This window comes from Coccomyxa subellipsoidea (assembly GCF_000258705.1).
Source record: "Coccomyxa subellipsoidea C-169, whole genome shotgun sequence".
NCBI classification, from domain to species: Eukaryota; Viridiplantae; Chlorophyta; class Trebouxiophyceae; family Coccomyxaceae; genus Coccomyxa; species Coccomyxa subellipsoidea.
Window position 1 is genome coordinate 1,447,994 of NW_005178035.1, and position 23,646 is coordinate 1,471,639.

Below are 23,646 nucleotides of genomic sequence, written 5' to 3' on the forward strand. Positions count from 1 at the left end.
GGCACCTCTAATCCGTTCCTGCCGCTGGTCATAGCTGCCCATGAGCTCCTGGCTTAAGAACTGCGAAGAGACACCAGAGATCAGCTCTGCCAAACAGTAATTGACTTTAACTCACAGCATGGAAGGCGTTGCGCACGAAATCAACCAGGCAGCAACCACCAGGAACACATCTACCAGTGAGCCCCACCTTGTCCACCAGATCTGGCTGAGGCGGCGACTCGAAGGCTGCATCAGAGCAAAGTACCAGTCATTATATCGTCGACTGACAGACACGTGCAATGAACCACGAAAAGATTGTCTTCAGGGTCGTGTTGGTCAAATTGATCTGGGTAAATTAGAGATACGCCTGTAGACTATCGCCACCAAAATGCAGTGCATCTGTTACTTTACAATTTGCGTATCACAAAATTACTTTTGTGAATAGTATTTTGCACCTTCAGCTGGTCTCTGGGGCTGAGCAGTGCCAGGCGTGAAACGCATTGCGGCTGCTGTGCTCCAAAACTCCCGATTTGAGTAGCAACTCTGCCAATTGCCGGCACATACTGCAAGAGCCATGGCTTGTGTAGAGGACTCAGCCATTGCTCCACTCTGCAGACGTCTACATACTGAGCTGAGTATCTGCAAAGACCTCATCCTACTGAGAAATCAAACAATGCGACAATCTGAGTGTCCAGCAAATGCTGCAAGAGAAGCTTTGAAAGCTCACGAGCGTGTGTGTGTATGAAACAAACTAGTTTTTCGTCTGGAAAGGTGGGTCTGGAGGGGAGGTGTTGAGGTACGTCTCTTGAACAGGTGCCTAATTGAGCCCCTCTATTCCAAACCCAGACCTTGCCCAATCTAGAGGGCAGAGTGAGCGCATTGCAGAGTGCATGCACGTTTTAAATTGCCAGCCAGTCGGAGCATGGGTGTGGGGTGTTTGTTGAGCATGCGGCCGCGCAGGTGCCAAGGATTAATCTGAATATTCACTGAATGGCATATCCCCCGGGCATCGATGTTGCAGTCCCCGGGCATGCGACATGATCAAGTAATGGCAAGGGAAACATGCTGGTGCCCGTACAGAAGCACCTGCAGCTGCTCAACGTTGACGCGCCGAGGCCTATGATATGCCTGTGAGCCGCTGTGCTTTTGGTAACTGACGGGATGAGACATGGCATGAGACCGTCTCATGAACCGTCCTAGTGACCGGTGACACGTTACTGGATCTTCCTATCGCCGTACTTGGCCATGCATGCTGCTACACGGTGCTTGCTGTGACTGCTCGCTGGGTTCTCATTGAGCGCTTGCATGAAGCTGTGATCAGAATCATCGGGACCTGATCAGCATTGGTGTCCACAAGCCTTGGGTCTTGTACCTCAACTTAGTAGCATCAAGGGACAAAGTAGCACAATCGTCCTTGCACAGTACTGATAACAGCCTTCCCCAAATTTGGCTGCGCAACATGTGATCTGTGTGTAGGAACTGTAGCCCAAATATTTCATTGCATCCGCATGCCAGAGCTGCCGAGGCCTCGCCCTTCCATCTGCTTCTCATACACCTTCAGCCAGTGCCCTTGCCGATCCGCTGCCTCGTTTCTCGCAGCCTGCACAGCAAAGAGAATATTGGTTGCCTTGCTTTCTTGCATCTCTCTTCTCTTGTTTCAGCCACAGCATCATTCAGTTAACCCCTAATATGCTGCTGACATGCCGGGGCAAGGTCCTACAAGAAGCCGAACTCTCCTGCATGATAGGCTTTAAAGCACAGCCTTAGTCCCCGGCTGGCGGGGTCCGGTAATAATACTGAGCACCGTATCCACGGGTGTTGGTCTTGCTTGGATCTGGCGAGTCAATCAAGGGGTAGAATATGTGGCAGCCTTCACATGCAACTTGTCTGCAGACACACCTTGCCTCTGGCAGGAAAATTGTTCTAATAACAGTGATGCTATTCTGTCACTATTACTCAACGTTCAAACTCACCTCGCTATTTGAGGCCTCCAGGGGCCCAGCCACCAAGTCCAGTGTTCCCTCCACAAGTCCAGCAATGACTCCTTTGAGCCTCTCTCCTGTTTGCTGCAGGTCAGGCTCTGCATTGGCCTGTCCCAGAACACGTGAATATTGCTCAGATTGATCTGTTGCATGCAGGCACTGCCTTTCATGTCAGGAAGAAGACTCCCATGCAGAACGCTGAGCACTGTAATTCTGCAAGGGGGACATTATTCTTTTGCAAAAGTGTAAGGCTCAAATCTATGTCATCTCACCTCTAGGAGCCATACATGCCAGTCCTCATCGACCATCAGGTCAAAGCCAAACAGTTCAAAGCAGTTTGGCAACGTGAAGAAGGTCAGCTCATTGCTGACAGCCTCAAGGCACTCTCCTGCACAACCATGCAAAGATCATTTGTGGGATGCTCTTCTTACATGATACTGTACCTCACTGTCAGACCCGTGGCATTACGGGTCAGATCAATTCATTAGAATAAGAGGGCCGTTAAGATTGAAGGTGGAGCTATAACCTAAGAGCTCATGCATCTGTTGTGTGACTCGCTGTATGCAGTCCTCAGCCTCCTGGAGATCCATTCCCTCACTTTGCAATGCCTGAAGGAACACCAACAAGACATCAGCTAAGCCGCGTACAAGCCAAGAAGTCTCGGGAAACAAAACATGCACATCTGCATGCAATATTCAATGAAAAAAGCTGCAGATAACATGCAGCAGCTCCAGGGTGGATGCCGCACTTGTGGTAGCTCAGACAAGAGCTTCGCAGCCTCTTCTTCAGGCACAGAGCCACTATCTGGGCTGCTGCTCCGCTGCAGATAACAGGTGTTTGTCAGGTGAGAACTTAAGTCTCCCAGATCCTGCCTGCAAATACATCACATCTTTGTTGAGTGCAGCGGTCACAGGAAAATATAAACATCAAGCTCTCCGAATCCCACCAAGGAAACCAACTTCTGCTGATACATATCTGTCTCCGAACTCTGTGAAGTGAAGACGTGGGAGAAGAATTTGGCTTGCCTGTCATAGTCTTTTCCAGCAAAGAGGGCCAGAGCTTCGCTGTAGACATACACCGAGAGGCTGCCAACGCACAGCACATACGCGCGGATGTGAAACTTGCGCCCGTTGATCAGCAGAGGACGATCGATGTACCTGCACAAACCCCATCATTTCCAGCTCAGAACAAATGGACTCAGCGTTCTCGGTCGAGCGGAAGCACAAAAGATACGGATTTGGGGAGTCATTTTGACACCAGAACACCATTGCATATTCTTGCAGTAATTCAGTTGATGTGAATAGAGTGACAAGGTGAAGAGATCCAGCACTGCACATCAGGGTGAGGCGCACCTCTGCAGCACCCACTCGCGCATGCCGTCTGCTTGCTGCAGGGCCTCCCTCAGAGCGGAGACGCGGTCAAAGATGAAGATTCCCAAGGCCTGGTTGGTGATGGATGGCTTGGCTATCCAGGTCGCTGACCCGTCCTCCATATCCCGCACCTGCATGCAGCATGCAAACGGCTTCTTTGCCAGCCTAAAACATGGAAAGCAGTTGAAAAAGATTGAGGCATGATTGTTGCAAGTGTTTTCCTCAGGAAGCCCCATCTCAGCAAGATCTCAGACAGGATACTGACTGGCTCATGAGCAGCATCGGTCTCTAGCAAGCCCAGATGAGTCCATTCAGCTCAGTAAATTAGACCTTTCGGCCTTCAATCCAAGCAGTGAGTCAAGGTGGCACGGCCCATGAGGCATTGCATTGACATGTTTGTATTTGTGCAAGGATTTGTCTTGACCCACCTCATAGACATCTGCCAGGGCCTCATCGATGTACTCCACATCATCCACCTCCATGATCAGTGTTTCAGGGACGCCGCGCGCTATGGCGCCGTCTGGATGCTTGGCCGCCCACTTCTTCAGATTGTGCGCCAGGTGCGCCTTCCTGATCAGCCCCTTGCGCACGCAGTAGCAGCTTGCCTGCTGCCTGCCTGCCCGTGCACCCCTCAATCAATCAGTTCCCACCCCCTCTCATGAAACTGGTGCTGCACAACTAGAGATGGTCCGGACGTGGGCAATAGATCAACGGTAATACTGCCGTTCTCTCTTTTTCATCAATCTGTGAGTTTGCTGTTGTTCCAAGCTCCCCAGGCCCTGCTTTTGCAGCTTGGTTTGGATCTGGGCAGGGCGATGACATTTTGGGGCCCCACTTTCACTGGTGCTTCTCTAGATCGAAACATCTGCTGGGTGTGAATGTATGGGCTACAACAATGCCATGCATGCAACAGACTTGACCCATTGTGAAGGCCGTAAGTGTGGAGTGCGTGCCTTCATGGACAAGCTGCCAGTCTATCCGCTCATACTCGCCCCAGTGAAGGGTGCTGCTGCTGGAGGCCTTGCAGGGGCCTTCTTCGCCTGCTCCATCAATCAGTGTGACATGCCACTGAGGCCGCCGCGCAAAGGCCTGCACAACCAGGTCCCTGTCGTGGTCTCAGAGCATTGTAATGTAGGGAACTGAGGAAGAAGTACAAAGGCTGAATAAATACTGGCTTGAAATGCTGGTCTCACCTCACATACTGGCAGTCCAGATCGACCGTAGCTGTCAGCGATGGTGTTGGCGCGCCATCCTCTACAAAACGAGACTCCAACAAGACTGTTTCCGAGCTAACAACGGCCTGATGGACCCTTGCTGGTCGCTCATCCCACCAGATCATCAGGACAACTCGCCCGGCAACATGAGAATTTATCGGTTAGATGATAATGTTCTAAGTTATATTTGTTAATCAGTTCCTTCTAGCTTCAGTAAGAATTTCTAAGCCGTAGATCGCTAGCCTTTCGAATCAACTTATCTGTCGACGTGACCAAAGAGTAGCAACTCGTCAGAAACGTTTGATCCGGAGAAATTCTATAGCATTAATGATAAATTGGTGCTATACGGTCTTAATTCTACCTCAATGGAATGGAAGGCTGCTTGCATGCATGTTGCTGGCTGTGCAAGCTCAACGAAAAATCAAAGTTCCGAGACGGTTCCGATGATCTGCTATCCTTGGAGATCCACCTTCACAGATGCACTTGCGTGCCTCGTGCATTCTTGACCCTACTTGAAAGTGATTAAGCAGCTTATCGTTGACGCATTTGTCAGCGTGTTGAAGAAGTCGCGACAGTGGCATGAGATCTTGGAGACATGCACTCCCTCAGCTTTGGTGCACCTTCACTGGCAGCAACCTGCGATTGTGATCAAGTTTATAATCACAAAACGACGATATCACAGTTAAGGGTCTCTCTTTTTCGCAGACAAGTGTTTCACAAGAATCAAAGAAGGTGATTCAATCCCTTCACAGATGGTGCCGCATATTTAATGCCGTACCTTACAGTCCAATGCCCCTTATTAACTTGTTCCAGTTGTCACTAAATTCTGTAGCTTCATTTGTGATCAGATTTCCACCTCTACGGCGAGCATATCTCGCTCATGCGCCCCTGGTGCACTGCGAGCTTGCAACAGATCTTTCATTCAGAGTTGCGACATCTTCTGATGTGCCTACAATACGCAGCATGATCCTTAAGGAGAGGTAAAAGGCCCCAGTCAACAGCACTGCACATTTTTGGAAAAGGCAGCAGAAGCTCAAAGTTGATGCTGCCATCAAGACTGTCATAATACTCCTGCTCCTGGCGCAATCAAGCTCACAATCCCCCCTTTGAATTTCAGTAATTGAACTGCCTCCGTTTTGTGTGTGCAAAGTATGAATCCCTTGGGACTGGTGCCGGAGCGCTTCACAGTGGCTGTGGGCGCTGATGGGACATTGTTGGGCTTCGGCCAACTGGAACAGAAGGATTCCTACGTGGAGCTGCGATCTATGATTGTAGAGCCTTCTGTGAGGCATGCAAATCCCTTCACTCCAACAAATATCTTGCAGCAGCACTGGATCTTTTCTGGATGCAGTTGCATGCCGCCATTGACCAGCTTTGACTGCAGAACAAAGAGAATTGGGCTGAGATGAGCTGTCAGTAAAATTTGCATCTTCGTTTTAAAAATGCTCACATCTTGTGCAGAATAGATGATTGTCTGTGTGCAGGGGGCAAGGCGTGGGTAGAGCACTTTTGAAGGAGCTGTTGGGCAGGGCTGGAGCCTCGGATGTCCTGCTGACGACCATTGGCAGCCGCATGAAGTTCTACCAGAATGAGGGATTTCACCGGTTGAGCATGAACGAAATTCCCAGGTTCCGACCTGCCAGCTCAATCTCACAAACCAAATATGCACTTTTGCAGAAAACCGCTCTGCGTAGCCCCCTCTTTATCCCATCTACTGAACTGCAAATTGTCGATTTAAAGTGTCTTTGTGACAATGCAGGTCGCTGCTTTTCGAGGTGCTTGCTGGAACCGTGGTTGCCCGCATAGCAGCAGGGGATGAATTGGTGGTGATGAAGCGTGCTGCCTAGATGAGCAATGCACTGGGCATACAGTTGTTGTGCTCGATGATTTATTACAACAGATTGCCAGCTGGGGATCAAGAGCCCTCTCAGCAACAATGCAGACCAATTCAGGCTCACATCAAAGCATGGCAATTGACATCAAGAACTGGCTTTCCAGCAAATCAAATTATGCCGCTCAAAGTAGCAATCACGACAATGTTAACTCAGTTGCATCACCAGGCAGTGTGCACAACAGAATATTTTTGAAGTGAGATAAAAGCCGTTTAAGGACTCATGAGGTTTAGCATATGCATGATTATTAATCTTCTGGATACCGAAAGCGCAGATATGCGTTGGGTACGTATCGGCTTGCTCCTAGCTCAAGACCCTCAAAGTATCGGCCCACCTGCAACCACCACACACCATTCAAGACAACACTTAACAGATTTGCATGCAAGCATCATCCTCAATCGCTAGATATCATCAAACACCGTATTTGAGAATATCAACACACAGAACTTCAAAGCAGCTTGACGCGTCGAGAACTGCAAGGACAGCAGAGGATGAGGGAATAGCAGCCGGTACCTCGGGGTGATTGATGGCGCTAGGAGATCCCATCCGAGCCATCGGCATGTCGGCAAATCTTTCGATGTTTTCTTGGGCCACATACGTCGATTGGTTGGGTCTGCTCCCTATGTCCACCAGCACATGGTAGAAGGGCTGATGCCGGCCTCCTGCAAGGGCAGATGCAACAGCATTTATCACCACCATGTTTTCCCAGCACTTCTACAGACAGCCCGTTGCATTACGACCCAGACAAATGACTGTTGCCTTGCAAAGCAGAGTGTCCATAAATTTTCAAGCTTGCGTGCAAAATGCGTCATGTGGCTGACCTGGCAGGGCGTCCACATTCATCTGGGCAATCCACTCATCCCCGGCGGTGCAGGTCGGGTCCCAGCCAAAGATGACTCCCCTGTAGCCATATCTCCTGTGCTCCATTATCTCTCCCACCCGGTAGAGCACCGAGCCATTGCTGGGCCGCCTGAATTGCCTGCCAAGCAGCAAATTCACTTGTTATGAACAGAATTTTCAGTAGAAGTTTGATGAACAGAAATCATCAGCAGCAGGTGCCACATCGCACAGCATGCAGCATGCATGAGGGCTTATGGTTTGCCAGGGGACTCTTACCACAACCTAGATCAAATTGTCAGATTGTTTCGCAGTCCCCTGGGCTTGCATGCATCAGGGGCTAAAAAGATGTTTATTCAAAATACTCTAGTAGTCATTCTTAAACCCGCAATAAGTACAAAATTTCGGCCAAAAAGGGTGGATAAATAGAACCCTGACTCCCAAAATATGAAATTTAAAAATTATTTTGACACCAGATTCGGAAAGCTCTTGACAAGCCCAATCTACTGGAGCATGACCCTGGTACATTTGAATTCAGGAAGACCACTGAAAGTTGCTTTAAAACATTTCCCGCACCGCCGAGGGTGCGGGTTTTAGAATGACTACTAAAGTACATCTGTGGTGGTAAGAATGGCACCTATTGCTTTCTGAAGCCACCTCCTGCTCGCGCCTGACCAGGGACATGGCAAACTGGCCAGTGGTGGATGCACCAGGCACCATCTTCTCAAGATCCTCCCTCACTGACTCGTAATCACCCATCTCCTCACACACCTGCATGCAGGAACTGAAATTGGCTGCTGACAGACCATTGTGCTGGCGGAATCGTGTGTATACCCCATCGGTGACCCACTTCATCTCATAGGTGCATATTTCATTGCTCTACAGCAAGCTTTGCGGGGGCTAAAGCATAGCACAGATCAAACAAGAGTCCACGAACCCTCCTGCTGAGTCTTGACTCACAAAATCCTGTGCAGTTTGTGCTTGGCCGCAGCCCCCGCAACACTTGCGGCATAGCAACCAGGGTGCAGAAGAAGGTATGAAAGAGACATGAAAGTGCCACTCCAGAAATGACACCTGACAAGCAGCATCGCAATCGTTCCAATCACAACTTGGGAACAAGGCTTGTTAGGCAGCGCCTACCGCTGCATGCATGCGGCGGTAGTCAATGACTTCGTTGCAGGCCAGCAGCAGTTCTAGAACGCTGCGCAGCATGTCCGGCTCGTGCGAAGATCCAGACACCCGGTAGATGTGGCACAGGTTAACGCACATGCGCATGTACAGCTCCGCGCGCGACAGCGGTTGCAGCAGATTCGGCGCCACGCTGTCCATCAGCGCCACCATCATCGCGTTGACCTGCTGCCTGCACATGCGGGCACATGCGTCAAGATTACTAAACGGCGCTGACTCAGTCCAAATGCATGATCTGGCTTGCTGCCTGCAGAAGCATCCACATGATTCAACATTACTAATGCGGAGCTGACTCAGTGCGCAGCTTTCAGACACAAAAATGCTTGATCTCACTTGCTGCCTGCAGAAGCATCCACGTGAGTCGCGGTACTAAATAAAGCTGAGTAATTCCAAATATTTCAGTCTCAAATATTATCATCCAAATGCAGTAGACTCCTGTAGCAGTGTCACTGCATGTATAGATGGTCAAGCTCATGCATTACGCAATGGCAGTGCACAAGAACTCCCCCTCATGCAGCCTCCCTAATATCGCGTCAGAAGGTTGCATTTGTGCTTTCCTAGCCCGTCACAGGAGAGGCTGCCAACACATACGCTGCCATTGGGCAGAGAATTGGATCACACAGCGTTCTGTGGGCCAGCCAGCGTACCTGGTGAGCAGCTGTCCTCCCCGGAAGACATCAATGAAACGCTCCTCATCGGACCCGGGCAACAGCATGCGGTTGATCAGGTGCATGGGCATGCCAATGCAGTCTATGGGAAGGCCTGCCCGCCTGCCCACAGCCGCATGCACGATGGCCAGGCTTATGGGGATTCCCCTCTTGTCGATCAGCACGCATGGCAGCAGGGAGTTGCTCGCCCGGTAGTAATCCCTCGACTCACCCTGCACATGCGAGGCATGCATGCTCTTCAGCAGACGCAACTGTGACATGCCGTGCAGAAAAAAAAGCAAGCGCTTCACCTTGAGATTAAGAGGTGAAGCGATTACTGTGTACACTAGTTCTGCCAACAGGCAAAATCTATGTGCAGACAAACTGCAGTTTCAGGATGCCAAGATTCTACCCCTTGTTTGACTCGTCAGATACAAGCAGGAGCCTATAACCCGGGGGCGCTGTGTATCCAATGTCACAGCATATGGAGAGAATAGGCCGCACCTGGAGTCCCAAGCCATAGCCATCCTCAGGCAGTTTCAGCTTGTCTAGTCTCAAAGGGCTCCTTCTAGGAAAGGCATTCTGTATCCTTTGGCCACGAATGTGAAGCCCATCCTCTGGATCCTCGGGCGCAAAATTCTTCTGCCTGTGTTGGGCAAAATGCATCAGATGACCTCCAGTGAGCAGGTCTGAAGATGGTACAACAACTGGAGTGGTACCCACATACTATCCCATTAGGAATGTCTTAATATTTCAACCTACGTCGCTAATTAAAATATGCTGGTACTCCGAAGTACCCAAAATCAGTTTCTACATTTCGATTTGGGCAGCCTACAACCCAGAGGACCCCCGCAGCGACGGGCTCTGTAATATTGGGCGTACTAATGAGGGACAACCCTCTGAAGATTGTTTTGTTGAATAATATTGCAAAGCCCTCACCATAATTCTGGGTGGGGGGTCTTGGGAGGGCCAAAGAGCAGCTGCGACAGCAGCTCCAAGGCCGGTAGACCCCCTGTTACCTCCTTGGCCTGCATTCTCCTTTTCAACTCCTCTGCGCAAGTTCCACATGCATCAGTGAAAGCTATCGTTTCTACCCACCGCCGGCATTGCATGTAGTCGATGTCCATGGCTTGTACAATGGATGCATGCACCGGAACAGTGTCACGGTCATCTGCATGACAGGACTGGAGGTGAATTAGCAGAGACTGCATTTGGAAGGTCGGAAAGGCTTGCCTCCAAGATCATCCAAGAAGGCACTGATAGGACTGAGATCCTCTTCCGGCAGGTGGATCTGAGCCTGCTCAAGCACCACAACAGAATCTCAAAACTTCAGCTGGCTAGATATACCGATTTAGCTGAACCAGTGAAAACAGAAACATGCTGTCAAGGCTCACAAACAGACAGCAAGCCAGATAGAAGGGCAGCTTGTTGTCTTCACAACCAAGGGAATGAGCAGTCATCACCAGAAGGAGTGCTCCTTGCTCCAGATGCACATTGTTGTCTTCTGTATCTGTTGCCAGGAGTTCCTGCATCTTCTCTGCGCACAGAAAGCTTTGTATGTGGCGTAGGGCAAATGTAGCCCAGTATCTCTGCCCTTCCTTCATTGTGCCCTTCATCTGTGCTGCAGCGCACAGGAAGTCCTGCGGCCACAAAGAATTCTCATCACATGGTGCAACTATTCTTCTCAGACACATGCCCAAGATGGTGCTTAGAATACATGCGATCCACATTGTGGAGATGCCAGCTTACCAGTGTATCTTCTCGAATAGCTCTCAACCTTCCGAGGCATGTATATGTCCTCCGAGGGAACATGATGTCTTGCATGAGCGTCTCTGCTTTCTTGTCCATCTGCACCCACAAAGCATTCGTATTTTTCGATTTGATGCCAATCAGCATGAATGCAATGCTTCTAAAAGGGAACAGTCAGAGAGATCCTGAAGGAAACAGCAGATAAATGCCGAACAGAAAATGAAGCGCAACCCACCATCCATCTATTTGCGAATTTATTGTGCCAGCTCTTCGCTATTTGCAGAGATGACCAGTGACGCCATCGATTCGAGCATAGTACATGCCACAGGCCATCGTCGGTTGCCTTGGTGGCAAAGAACTTGCAGGTACACGAGAGCATGGACAGACTGTCAGCGTTCAAAGACTGCAGGATCTTGTCGAGAACATCTGTGGGGATAGTGAGGACTGAGACTTCAGGCGGTGTGGGATCTCCCATCGTGTACATTGTACTTGCTGTCAACAGGACGAGCAGGACATGCTGCAATCTTGTTTTGGTGTGAGTATTCAATTCATTCGAATAAGACTAGCAATAAAATATCATGGATTTAAATTGTTGACATCATCGTCGTCATTCGTGCCAACAACGTGCAGCTTTTGGGTAGATCCTATACGACGGCGTCACATTTAGCATGCTGCAGCTTCCTTGGTGCAGGCAACCTTCTCCATTCTAAGTCCCAGCTTCCATAAACATCAATGCACATCTCGAACCAATCCACATCCACCATGACGCAAATACAGGCAAATGTATCATAGCGAACATGTGATCACACAGGCCGGCTGACGATTCGAACAAATGCTGAGACAAAAGAAGGCGCACATGATTAAAATTCAGCTTGAAGCACTGCGCCAATTGCCGTGGCACGTGCATGTGGCATGCACTAACATGGCCAAAAGCAGCTAGAGACTGATAGACTCGTGTGCACATGCCAGACACTGGCACATGAGCACGTAATTGACCGTTACCAATTGATTCTTGTCATAATCAATTCTCACTCCCTAGCATGTGCACAGTCCATGGCTGTCACGACAGCGCCATGTCTATGCCCGACAGGTCTCCATTGCTGCCAAAGTCCTACCCCTAGATGGACCCGCCAAAACCAAGCAAGCAGCAGATGCATCCCCATGTTGCAGTGAAGTGCAGGGTATGAAGACATGATAGCACTAAGAGCCAGGAATCAGATACACACAGCTATGGTCCTGCCGTTTTGGTCTTTCAAAATGGCCTGCACGCCCGATGGAGACTTGTTGGTCACATCACAGCACTCCAAGGATGTCACCTGTGAAGCAGGCAAGCATGAGCTCTACTCACACTTTCATGAAAAGTGTATCGCACCGTGTGATACATAGCAAGCAAGATGCTTTGGTGGATGAATACCATGCATGCACATGATCAGGCAATCTGCTTGGTGTTGCCTTGCAGGGAGAGGGCACTCAAATTGAAGCAAGGCACAGAAATTTGGCGTTGCTACTTGCAATTGCGCACTGTCAGGTCTTCCATGTAGCTGTCGTTGCCAGCCATCACCCGAGCTTTCAGGCCGCTGACTCCGGAGCCCAATGGTCTGCAGCTGTCTTCCAAATCGCTGGCGCTCAGGTTGCCCCAGAAGTAATCTGGGACTCCAGCCAACAGATCCGTTTGGAGTGTCGAGATAGCGTCTGACCTCCGCTGGGCACCTGAGCCTCTATCACCACATTCGGCATTTCGCCCAGCCTTGCGCACTTTATGGCTCTAAGCATCAGGGTGGTGATCAGTGCAAGCAGATTAATGCAGCGACACAGATGAAATGACTGTCCCGTCACGATGAAGCTCGTCCGCTCTCGATAAGGGCTTGGACAACAGCGCCAAGGATCAGATGCTTCTGCCACTTGCTGAGTACAAACTCGCCCTTTGCGGCGAGCAAACGACAAATCAGTATGTTTTTCTGCACCTTTTTATGAAGTGCAATACATACAAGAGGGGGATCAATGATCGACTTGATGATTCAGGGTCCAATCTCCAAGAAAACAGGAACGCCTCTGACCTGACGACAGTTCAATTCACCGTTCGTCAGCTGGGGGGGCGGGGGAAAGGAGGGAAGTTGGGGTAAAGAAGCTGGGAATTCCCAATAAATCACTCAAAGACGGACTGTTGCCAATGGTTACCAGATATAAGGATGTGAGTTCTGTATCTGTTATTTGTCGTCTATATTAAGTCGGCACGCCAGACATCTTTATACAATCTTGGGACGCTTGACTCAGGGAGGCCTGGCCGTATCCTCGAGCTTCGAAAGCTTGCAATTCTGATTATTCGAGTGTTGTAGCAAACTTTGCGATAGAATTGAGGACACAGAATGCGTCGTCACTCCTGGGCAGTGGGGTTCGTGATTTTCACGGCAGCTTGTGTTGTTGTGCAAGCTGCAAGCGACATGTGTAAACGAGAAATCTATGATGAACAATGTGGTGGGCACTCACGATACTTCCTCCACTTCAGACCTGTATGCAAATGCAAAGGGGCATACGTGTCACAACCGACCTCACGCCACTTGCTTCGGGATGTCTGTGTCACGTTGCTCAATACGTTTGCTGAGGGGCACAGTCTAAGACCCCTTTTCATGTGCAGGGTTCCCGGGTATCAGTGAAGAGGCCTGCCATACTCAGCATTGTTGCTTTAACCCCGCCACTCCCAGCCAAGCGTCCAGATGCTACTGGCCCATCAATGCTGAAATCAGTGCCTATCATGCTGTCGAGGTCAGCCGCCAACAAGGTATGTCCGAAAACTCAATCAAGCCAAAGCGATTATTCTGCAACATTACAACCCCCTTGTTCATGGATCTCCCTTGTTGCCATGTTTGGCTCTTACTTGCAGCACCCTTCCACGTCATTGCAAACGAAAGAAACATAAGAACAAGCAAATCGCACATTTGGCTCCTTAGAGGTCATGTCTATATCGTGAAAAGCGCGCGGCAGCATTCATCGTCTCTCTGTTCTGAGCAGCTGCCGCTCGCGGCAACGGAACAATATCCTTTGTGGACAACACCTGCCAGTGGACCGTCCAATTGCAGCCTTCCAACCGCACTGATGGCTGGGGTCTGGGATGGCTCAACCTGCACACCATAGAAGCCATGGAACTGGCAACTGCTGATGCCATGCAGGCAGGTGCCCCAATCATTGACCTTATGTATGCAGATACATGCTTTACACGGGTTTTACCACCCAGCAGTGCTCAATGGAAAAGGGTCTTCAATGTTGTTACAGAGGTGTTTCTCAATGTTGACGGTGATGCATTTGCCAGATCCAAGGTAAGACCTTGCCGCTGTCTGCAGATGCAGATTGCCTTGATTGGTAGGACTAGCTTCTTGCATGATGACGAATGATCTTTGCACCCTTGCCAGGAGAGAATATTGCCTTGCAAATGCCATTTTGGGTGCCACAACTCCATCATTGTTACTCTTGCGCATAACTAGCTGAGCCTCAGACACTGCCGGCACAGACATGTGCCTTAATAATATCTCAACATAGTGATTTGAGCAATGCATGCAGAATCTAAAAGGTGTGATGCAGGGTTATGATGTAGTGATCTATGGGGACTCAATCTCAGAGAACTGGAGGGGGACATCCGGTGGCCTGCCCTACATTCGCAAGGATAACACCTCCAGCCGGCCAGACCCCAACTTTGTTGCAGCCGACATGCGCGCAGCTTTCCTTGAGACACTCGGACAACGGTACCGCGTGGGTGTCATGGCTATTGCAGGCACTGATCCACCTCCTCTCGATTTTTTTCCCTTAGTGTTATGGCCCGGTTAGCGGTGGGCAATATAATGCTGAGCGCCGTATTCAGGGTTGAGTGGGTCTGCTTGGATCTTGCAAGGGGTAGGATGTGTGCAAGCCTTACTGCAGCTTGACTGCAGACGCACCTTGGCTCTGGCAGGAACATCGTGCTGACACAACAATAGTAATTATGACTCAGTGGCTCTTCATTATGCTTCAAGACCCTTCTTGAAAGCTTCATGTTATGCTGCCAGGTGATCACATCGGGCATTTGTGGTGGAGGTTGCTGAATGGGCAAACACCCAAAGTGGACCCCAAGGTTGCCGTTGTGCTGATCGGGACAAATGACCTGTACGCAGCCACACAGTGCGCAGCGCAGGACGAAGACCAGCTGAAAAGCGCAGTCAAGACCATTGTGACAGGGTGAGTGCACTCTTGTTCTCTCTTGCTTCCCAATAAAATTATCAACGAGAGGGGAACGGCCATTTGCAACAGCTGTGGGGGTGCTAAAACCCAGTTGTATCTGCGCAATGCACAGGGACTCACAATGTATGTCCTGATAAATTTCTTAACACCGGGCTGGTCGTGCAAAGGACTCTGCTGGTGTGCATGTGCATGGTCCATCTGTGATGAGTCTGAGCTCTGTGCGAGAAGTCAGAATGCCTGCCTTGCTTCAGAACATCATAGCGCGCTCGTCATGCAAGTAAATGTGCAGATGCAGATGATGTGAAGCTTCCTGCGCAGGTTCCAGCAGCTGCTGGCGGCCATGAGGCAGGGCATGCCCAGCACGCATATCGTGGTGCAGGCATTGTACCCTCGCGGCGAAGACATGGAGGACAACATGTTTGTGTGGCCCAGCAACTTCACCTACGCGCGCAACCTCCTGAATGCAAACTACCAGGCACAGCTCTCCTTTCTGTGCTCTCTTTGTGACTGTGGGTTGGGTAGGGGTGTACAGGCCATAAGTGAATTGCGCAACTGAGGGGGCTTCGAACTTTTACGTGCGGACAGCAGGGATTCTAATTTCCTTACCAGAACCGTGATGTGTACAGGAGCTGACTCGGAGCGATCCCTTCATGCACTACATCTCCTGCGGAGAGGAATTTGTCACTCCAACCTCTGACGCCATTGTCAAGGTGCGGCCCCAAAGCAGCTCAAGGCTAGCAGATATTTTTCTTGACCCTCTTCAAACCATCACAATCAAGTCATGATGGCTCTATGTGAGATCGCTTTTGAATGTCAAACTTCAGTTTAGTTGGGCTGGCTGCAGGAGTATCTTCCGGATGGGCTGCACCCCAATGCAGAGGGGCTCAGACTAATTGCTGAGTGCCTGACACCTCTGCTGCAAAAGCTCACATCTTCCAACGCGACAACCAATGCAATTCAGCCTGCACAGGTCACGCAAGGAGTGCACTATCTTGGGGGCCGTCTCCTGCCTGTGGCCGGTAAGAGCTGCAATCTTTCTCAAAATGCAGCTGGCACTGCTGTACATGTGGGTTGGAGCAGCGTGCCCTAGAAGAGTTCATGCAGAGGTGATCAAGGTTTGCTATCAAGTGTGAAGACACGTGCGTGTGGTGCGCAGGGAAGTGACTGGGCTAGCCAGGAGCGCTCCTGGATGACAATTCAATCAAGAATGCACTTGCAGCGTCCAGTGCATAGGCAGCAGACACACAAGTGTTGACTAATTTTGAGTATCAGCATGAAATAAATTTCAGTAAGAGACAGGCGTTTGGGCGTCAAGGCAAATTGATGATACATGCGCAGAACCGGGTAGACTTGGAAGCGTCAGCTTCTGAGTTGTGGTAGTAGGCTTACAAATTACAGATTTGCTGTTGATACATGCATGCGGAAAGGCTACTATATCTCAGATCACTTCTTGAGCCGCCCTGCTCTCAAGGCCAGCAGGGCGGTGGCTCCTGCCAGGGAGAACCATGTCAGAGCATAGTTCCGGTGATCATAGGGCATCACTGAAAACGTCATCAGGTCCTTCACAGTGCGCGGCAGCGGATACTGCTCCTGGGGAGTGCTTGTGCGCGTGCGCATTGCCATGAGCTCCATGGATGTGGGTGCACTGGTGCGTGCTACACTGCCCTGACCTTCGCTGATGACCTGCATTGGCAACATTGCTTGTAAGCCTCCATTGGGCGGGAAACAATGTGAGCTCCATAGATGCCTTGCAGCTGCTTCTACGCAGTTCCGACTGCTCTTCCATCTAAGCATGACATCCCTCACACCAAACACAAATCATGCCATGGAAATATATCAGAAGGGCTGAGCTTGAAATGATTACTTCAGCAGGCTTGCATGCAATGGGGCGGAATTTTTCTGCATCTGACACGCTTGGCACACCATCTGGAAATGAGACCCAGGCAGCACCTGTACTAAGTCAGTGTCAGGTGGAAGGCCTGCGGCTTTGGCCAAGGCAGGCACGTCCAGCCAATACCACTCCCCCTTGGCAGGATCGTTGTCTGGCACAAATGAGCTGCGGTCCTCGCTGTTCCGTGTGACTCCAATGATTTGCACCTGCATCACACCAAATGATGACCACATGATGAGAAAATGGGACTTCTGAGCTGCACAAAGTACCCCTCACATGCAGCATGGCAGCGGCAATGCTGCCCTTCGGTCCTTGCCAGAGCAATGCAAGTCCATGTAAGTGCAATGTACCTTTCCCATTGGCAGGCCGCTGGCTTGCATCTGCGAGTCAGTCTTCCAGCTGGCTGGCACCCATCCTCTATTGATGAGCACGCCTCTGCTCCATTGGTCATTCACCAAAGGGGTGACCAGTACATACCTGCAGGACAAAATTTTATCTGGCATCCACTCCCAAGAACAGTGGACTCACTTTGAGTTACCTTGTGAGTCGTTCTCGCTGGGGAGTTGCTCTTCTGGCCAAATAATCGTGCTGCAGCAGGAAATGAATGCAGGCATGCATGAGTGTTGCAAGACTCACCCAGACTGGGTGGTCCCCATGACTGATCGTGGCCGTGGGCCCACTAGGATGCTGCGTTCATGCTTCAGCTCTCCCTCACATATCACTCGCTGGTACTCCTTCAGCTTTTCTGATGACTGCAAGATATTGATAGGCTCTCCCTGGGCATGCAAAAACATCTGTGAGGTTGCGTTCTTGCTGGATTGCAACATAAAATTCCACTTAATATACACCATTACAACTGTCAGGGACTGCACCCAAACATTTCATGCCCACCTGGAGACCTGCTTCCCTCTCCTTTATCTGCTGCACCTTCCACTGTCGCCTTCCCACTTGCCACATACCCAGGTATGCTGACACCGCCGCAGGGATCAACAGAAATGTCCAATGCAGCCTCCTTTGTCCTGACGATTTGCCTTCCTGATGCGCATGTTATTAAGTGAATCCACGATTTATTTAGGTGATCCGTCTGAAGCCACCCAGACGGCGAAGTTGCACAACAGGACCATGTCTTGGCTAGGGACTAGAATAGGCTGCAGAGGGGATTCCTCATTTTAGAGAAGCAAGAAACCTGTGCATGGTCAGGTATCTGGGATCTCACTGTGGTACTCTTTGATCCGATCTGGCCCGATGTGCTCGAGAATTCTCTGAGACTTGTGGTTGTACCAGTGGCAGCAGGCAGAATATTGTACATGCGGCTCGCTATACCAGCGGCTCCCAATCTCCCAATGAATGGATCCCCAAATGCTTCTGATGTATGAACAGCAAGAGCTGGATCTCCAGCAAGGAGTCTACGCTGGGCCAGTAAGCAGCATCGCGCTAGTATATGTCTAGACATGGCCACACTCAGTGCCTCAGTCAAAGGTCACCAGTACTACCACAATCACCCAACGACTGCAGTAAATCGCAGAATATTCGTTGCAAAGGTTCAACTCTGAATGTACAGTGGGAGTCAGTAATTAAGCACTGCAGCAGCAACAAAATGGCAGGCGATCTCAACAGCAGCACGCTTTCAAGCAGAATATATCTGACAGGTCTCTGCGAAAACGACTTCAGATAACCCATCAACAGTGATATAGAGCTTCTCCCATCACGATCGCTTCTGTGCAACCAAATGTGCATTTGGACAATTGCCGAGTTGGAAGGGTGGCCTGATCTGGCTCTAGTGGCTCGACGATGGCAAAGCTTTTGCAGAGCACCCCGGCTCATCCCGGGACTAGCAGGCTCCGTCAATTCCTTTGGAATCTGTCATAAAGGATCCGCGGTGAATGCACAAGACATCGAGCACCAGACCACGAGTCCAAGGGAAGGGTACGGCATCTTGTATCATACTACCTTAGCTGCGAGAATTGTCAGCTCTAGGAGCCGCGCACGGCATCGAGCTAGAGTGGAGAAATACTGCACTGAATAGCTCGCGGGAAGGAGTGCCACCAAGGCGGGCGCCCGGAAAAGAGGTGGGAGAACATGGTAACCTCGAAGTTTCAATAAAGGCTGTGGTACAAGATGTAGCTTCAAATGCTGTGGTGATCACAGAAAGGATACAAATGAATCATCAAAAGCAAGTCCTGCCCAGGTTATCCCAATCGCGGAGGTTTTGGGCTAATTAGGGACTTGAGGGCAAGTCTCACATTGGACATAGCTAGAGGCCCTATAGCGATCCTAGAGCAGCAAACGGATGACTGAATATCTCCTTACTTTATTGACAATTACTGTGTGCTTAATGGGTGTACATCACCTGCATTGTCAACCCAAAGGTAGCAAGTGGTGTCCAGCCATCCTACAGACACCAGCCCGAGGCCTAGTTCCATAAAATCGAGTTCGTGCAGGCGCTCATCTAGGGTCGAAGGAAGGAACATCTCCTCAGAGATGGCAACGAGGGAAACAGCACGGAGCAGAAGAGCAGCTGGGCAGCTCAGCCTCTGCCTCTGCTTGCTGCTGGCCCTGAGCACCTCGCGGATGGCTGCTGCTGGTGAGTCTCTCTCCCCCAGTTCTATATATCGTAGCAGAGGTGAAGCAAGCAAATCTGCTCATGATTGGTTTTGCCAGAGCAGGGGCATTATGGAACTGATTCTGCCTGCATGCTGCCAGCTTCTACTGACTCTGCGGTGCTCTTTCAAGGACTCTTTAGTCATGATTCACTGCTATCGTTATGTGCAGACGCTGCCACTCCAAGTCCGTCACCCACAACAACTCCAAGTCCTTCTCCAACGCCATCACCAACCCCTTCTCCAACGCCATCGCCCACCCCATCGCCCACGCCCTCTCCAACGCCATCACCCACCCCTTCTCCAACGCCATCGCCCACCCCTTCGCCCACGCCCTCTCCAGCGCCCTCACCCACCCCTTCGCCCACCCCATCTCCAACGCCCTCGCCAACCCCGACGGCCACGCCCACTCCAACTCCCACCAAGTCACCCACTCCGACGCCGACCCCAACTCCAACCCCGACCAAATCCCCCACTCCAACGCCAACCCCGAGTCCCACCCCCACACCCACCCCCAGTCCTACCCCAACAGCTACACCCAGACCCACGCCTACAATCACACCATCACCCACGGTACGGCTCCAAGCATTTGCTCCACGCCCTTTGTATGGTGTTGCAATGCTACTCTGCTGCTCTGCTGTGTGCGGCGCTGATGTGTTTTGGTTGGCTGCAGGACCCAGTGATCCCATCTCCTACACCGACGCCTAAGACCATGCTCAATGCTGCGCTCTACCTGCAGGGCCCCAATGTGTGGTGAGTCATTTCTGTGGGTGCCACTGCCTCACATGTGCATGCAATTTGTTGCAAGGAAAAACGCCGGGCATGTGAGAAATAATGCAGCGTGGCAGAAGAAGTGATGTGAAGTGTGTGTGCTGCCATGAAGTGATGTGTGCTGCCAGAAGTGATGTGTGCTGCCATGCAGGCCACTGAGCACTGACAAGCTCATCGTCATGGTGAAAGCATTTGCTGACACAATGACCACCATCCAGGCCAGCGATGTCAACATCCTCAATATTGCCAAGGTGAACCACCTTCCTACTCCTGTGCTGCTCATCATTGCATACCTTCTGTGGCTGCCCTCATGTCAGGAGACATTTGCCCTTCACTACATCAGCCCATGCATGGAGGTGAAGCATGATGCTCAAAGGGAACTTGCAAAAGATCTAAGAATGTGGGTTTGTGGCTTGGCAGGCTGTGGCCACCAGGAGGCTGTTGCAGCGCGCAGTGTCAGACACTGCAGCAGTGGTACAGGTGCAGATGACGGGCAAGTCTGAAAACCAGACTGACCTGATCGCACAAGAGCTGGGCACAGTTATCAGCAACACCAAACTGCAGGTGACCTCTTTGTTCTGCTCTTAATTGGAGGTCCACTTCATTGGTGCTTCAGGCTCTCTGACCATTCTACTGTGATGCATTCCTTCTGGCAGGATGATCTTGTTGGTGTCGCCAGATTTATTTCAGAGTGTTTGGATGTCATGCTGGGCGTTGACTCTCAAAATCAGAAGCAGGCATCGGATCGGCTGGAAACATTGCAATGTGACTGCCTGACTAACTGACTGACTGACTGACTCACTGACCACACACACTGAGGAGCTAGAGCCTCCTCTACCATGCATGCCTCAGGAATGAACGCTGACATGATGAGACCTGATGTTGCAGGCATCCCTGTACCAGAAGGGACTGGAGCTGACAAGGCTGAAGGTGCTGAGCACAACAACATCAGTGCCCCTGGCAACGTCTGGCACCTGCTCTCAGGGATCCATCACTGGCGTCTGCATTGGTGCGACCAAAACCGATGCTTCTTATGAAATTCTTGTGTTCCAAAAATTTGACATGTGTTTATGTCCTGCAATTTGTTCGAGTTATCAGCCATGGCTGAGGTTGTGCTCGAAGCAAAGTCATGCATGCAGACCAGAAGATGCATGCATGAAGGACAGCAGGCTGAGGGCAAAAGATACTGCTGAAGAGAACACTGACATGTCATGTGCTTCTCAGGCACAAGCACGGCCAGTCTCTCCAAGACTACCATCATCATCCTTGCAGTGTGCATCGGTGGAGGAGTCATTTTGCTGCTCCTTCTTGTCGCTGTCGTCCTGATGTGGTGAGCTGGCTTCCCCATGCATGTGCAATTCACGAGGTAACTTTTGCTTACATTGTCCCCTGGCACTACACATCATCAAGACAGACGTCTGTATGCAAATGGTGAGCATGAAGGTATATGCGGGTGTGCTCCCCCACGTGTCCCTTGAATATTAGATAGGCAGTCCTGGCCTGTCAAGCCTCCATTAAGAAGGAGCCGCAGATGCATTGCATGCATGCCCACGTGTTGAGTGCGGCATGCATGCCTTCATCATTCAATCAAATAAATAAGCGAATTGCCTGGCTGTGCAGCTGGTCGCGCAAGAAGCAGAGGGACCAGAGGAAGGCGGATGCTGCCAAGGCAACGCCCAAAGCCATGACTCCCAGCGCGGCCTACCCCTACTACGAGACCAAGCCCATGCAGTTCCGCGGCGTCAAAGTCAGGGCCGAGCCCCCGGTGCGTGCATCATCTTTCTGTTGTACCAGATCTGTGCATGTCAGTCACATCACTCTTGTAAAAGAAACATGCATGCCACGAAGACCATTGTTGTCACCCCAAAAAGTGCATGTCGCTGATATCAGTCACAGATGGGAGCACGAATGACAGCTGTTGAAGGCCTGAGCTCAGCTGAGGGGATGCATGCACAGGGCAGCGCTCAGAGCATGCTTGCAATATCTTTATCGTGCCGCAGCGCGAGGTGTCCTGCATGACATGCATTTCTGGCAGATTTTGAATTCCATCATGCATGTATGTGTGTGGCGTATTTACTGCATGGTGATTTCCATTGCATGACTTGCCACATCCGTAATACTGCACCATCACCATGCATGCTGTGCTGTGCAGCGCGGCAGCGCGTACCCGCCGGCCTACTCGCCGCATGCGCCGCAGGAGCCTGATCAGGCGCCTGGCCCCAGTAGCTCCCAGCACACGACTGTGCGCAGGGCTAACCCCGCAACCTTCCAGGCAGCTCCCCCCAGGGTGAGGCATCCCCAGAATCACCGCCCCTGCAAGAGCGCTTTTCATCAAGAGCACTGCTTAGAGAAAGAGGAATGCAGGGCCCCTGCTGACATTCCCAGACTTTGCCGGCGCCACGCTTGGCAATGGCTTCTTTGTTTGCAGAGGCATACTTCTTGGAATCCAGTGCTGAGAAGCAGATTGTCTTGCAAAGTTCAACATGGGCCTGGCTGGCGGGGGGGCGCCACGTGTTCTCAGCACCGCGCCCATGGTTGATAGGGTCTTGCTTGGATATGGCGAGTCCATCAAGGGGTCGAGCTTTGGCAGCTTGTACATGCGACTTGTCTGCAGACGCACCTTGCCTCTGGCAGGAACAGCATTTGATAAGAAAAACTATAATCTTGTTGTGGATGCTGTTTGGTGCGGCAGGATGTGATTGTGGATGGCGACGAGTACATGGAGTACATCGAGATGGGCGGCCGCACCGCACGCGAGCAGCTGCGCATGAAGCTTCCCACCTTCGGCGCCGCCGCTGCCCCACGCAGGACAGACTCCTTGCTCAACGAGGTGTGAGCACTGCTCTTTCTACACACACCCATGCAACAAGCAAAAACCTGGTGCAAGGGCACCCTGTGCTTCAGGTGACTGAGCTGCTTGCTTTAAACATTATGATATGGCACATGATGACACAGAAGACTGGAGGATCAAACAGAGCTCAGCCTTTCCTTTCCTTACCCGAGATAAGATGTTCAAATTTTATAGGGAAGAGGACTCTTGTTACTTTGTGAAATTAAAGTAACGAGGGCACTGATCAGGTCTGACTGCATGCAGGCAATCAAGAACCCGGCAGCAGCTGCTTCCACGCTGGAGCCCACTCCAGAGGAGCCTGCAGATGAGAAGAAGGCAGCAGACAAGGGCAAGCAGCCCAAGAGGGAGTAGCTCAGTTCTTCCAAGCCTCCTGAGCTTGACCTGCCGCAGCATGCACAGTATCTCATGGACGCTATTCTCTCATCATGAGTCATGCAGCAGCAGAGCTGAGTCATGCACCTCACGT

The 23,646-nt window shown here is 51.0% G+C and overlaps 4 protein-coding genes across 4 annotated transcripts; 2 read left to right on the forward strand and 2 right to left on the reverse strand.

Annotated features, from left to right (window-relative positions):
* Positions 1-1,474: 1,474 nt before the first annotated feature.
* On the reverse strand, positions 1,475-10,143 carry COCSUDRAFT_63588 (hypothetical protein; the record flags this gene model as incomplete). Its single annotated transcript, XM_005647719.1, has 14 exons — positions 1,475-1,579; positions 1,953-2,069; positions 2,234-2,349; positions 2,949-3,118; positions 3,314-3,462; positions 3,760-3,947; positions 4,252-4,420; positions 6,951-7,099; positions 7,259-7,416; positions 7,912-8,045; positions 8,415-8,634; positions 9,110-9,342; positions 9,614-9,755; positions 10,049-10,143. The coding sequence occupies 14 exons, from the start codon at positions 10,141-10,143 to the stop codon at positions 1,475-1,477; spliced, it is 2,145 nt and encodes a 714-aa protein (XP_005647776.1).
* A 4,285-nt stretch (positions 10,144-14,428) lies between these two features.
* On the forward strand, positions 14,429-16,447 carry COCSUDRAFT_63589 (SGNH hydrolase; the record flags this gene model as incomplete). The annotated part of the gene is made up of 6 exons (XM_005647720.1): positions 14,429-14,595; positions 14,924-15,064; positions 15,386-15,488; positions 15,694-15,777; positions 15,912-16,037; positions 16,406-16,447. The coding sequence occupies 6 exons, from the start codon at positions 14,429-14,431 to the stop codon at positions 16,445-16,447; spliced, it is 663 nt and encodes a 220-aa protein (XP_005647777.1).
* A 63-nt stretch (positions 16,448-16,510) lies between these two features.
* Positions 16,511-17,915, reverse strand: COCSUDRAFT_63590 (hypothetical protein; the record flags this gene model as incomplete). Its single annotated transcript, XM_005647721.1, has 5 exons — positions 16,511-16,750; positions 17,018-17,164; positions 17,309-17,435; positions 17,595-17,734; positions 17,850-17,915. The coding sequence occupies 5 exons, from the start codon at positions 17,913-17,915 to the stop codon at positions 16,511-16,513; spliced, it is 720 nt and encodes a 239-aa protein (XP_005647778.1).
* Positions 17,916-19,631: 1,716 nt separating this feature from the next.
* On the forward strand, positions 19,632-23,531 carry COCSUDRAFT_47556 (hypothetical protein; the record flags this gene model as incomplete). The annotated part of the gene is made up of 11 exons (XM_005647722.1): positions 19,632-19,678; positions 19,731-20,131; positions 20,239-20,311; positions 20,481-20,580; positions 20,750-20,893; positions 21,218-21,338; positions 21,554-21,659; positions 21,950-22,094; positions 22,482-22,616; positions 23,022-23,159; positions 23,424-23,531. 11 exons carry the CDS (start codon positions 19,632-19,634, stop codon positions 23,529-23,531), a joined length of 1,518 nt encoding a protein of 505 aa, XP_005647779.1.
* Between the last annotated feature and the right edge of the window lie 115 nt (positions 23,532-23,646).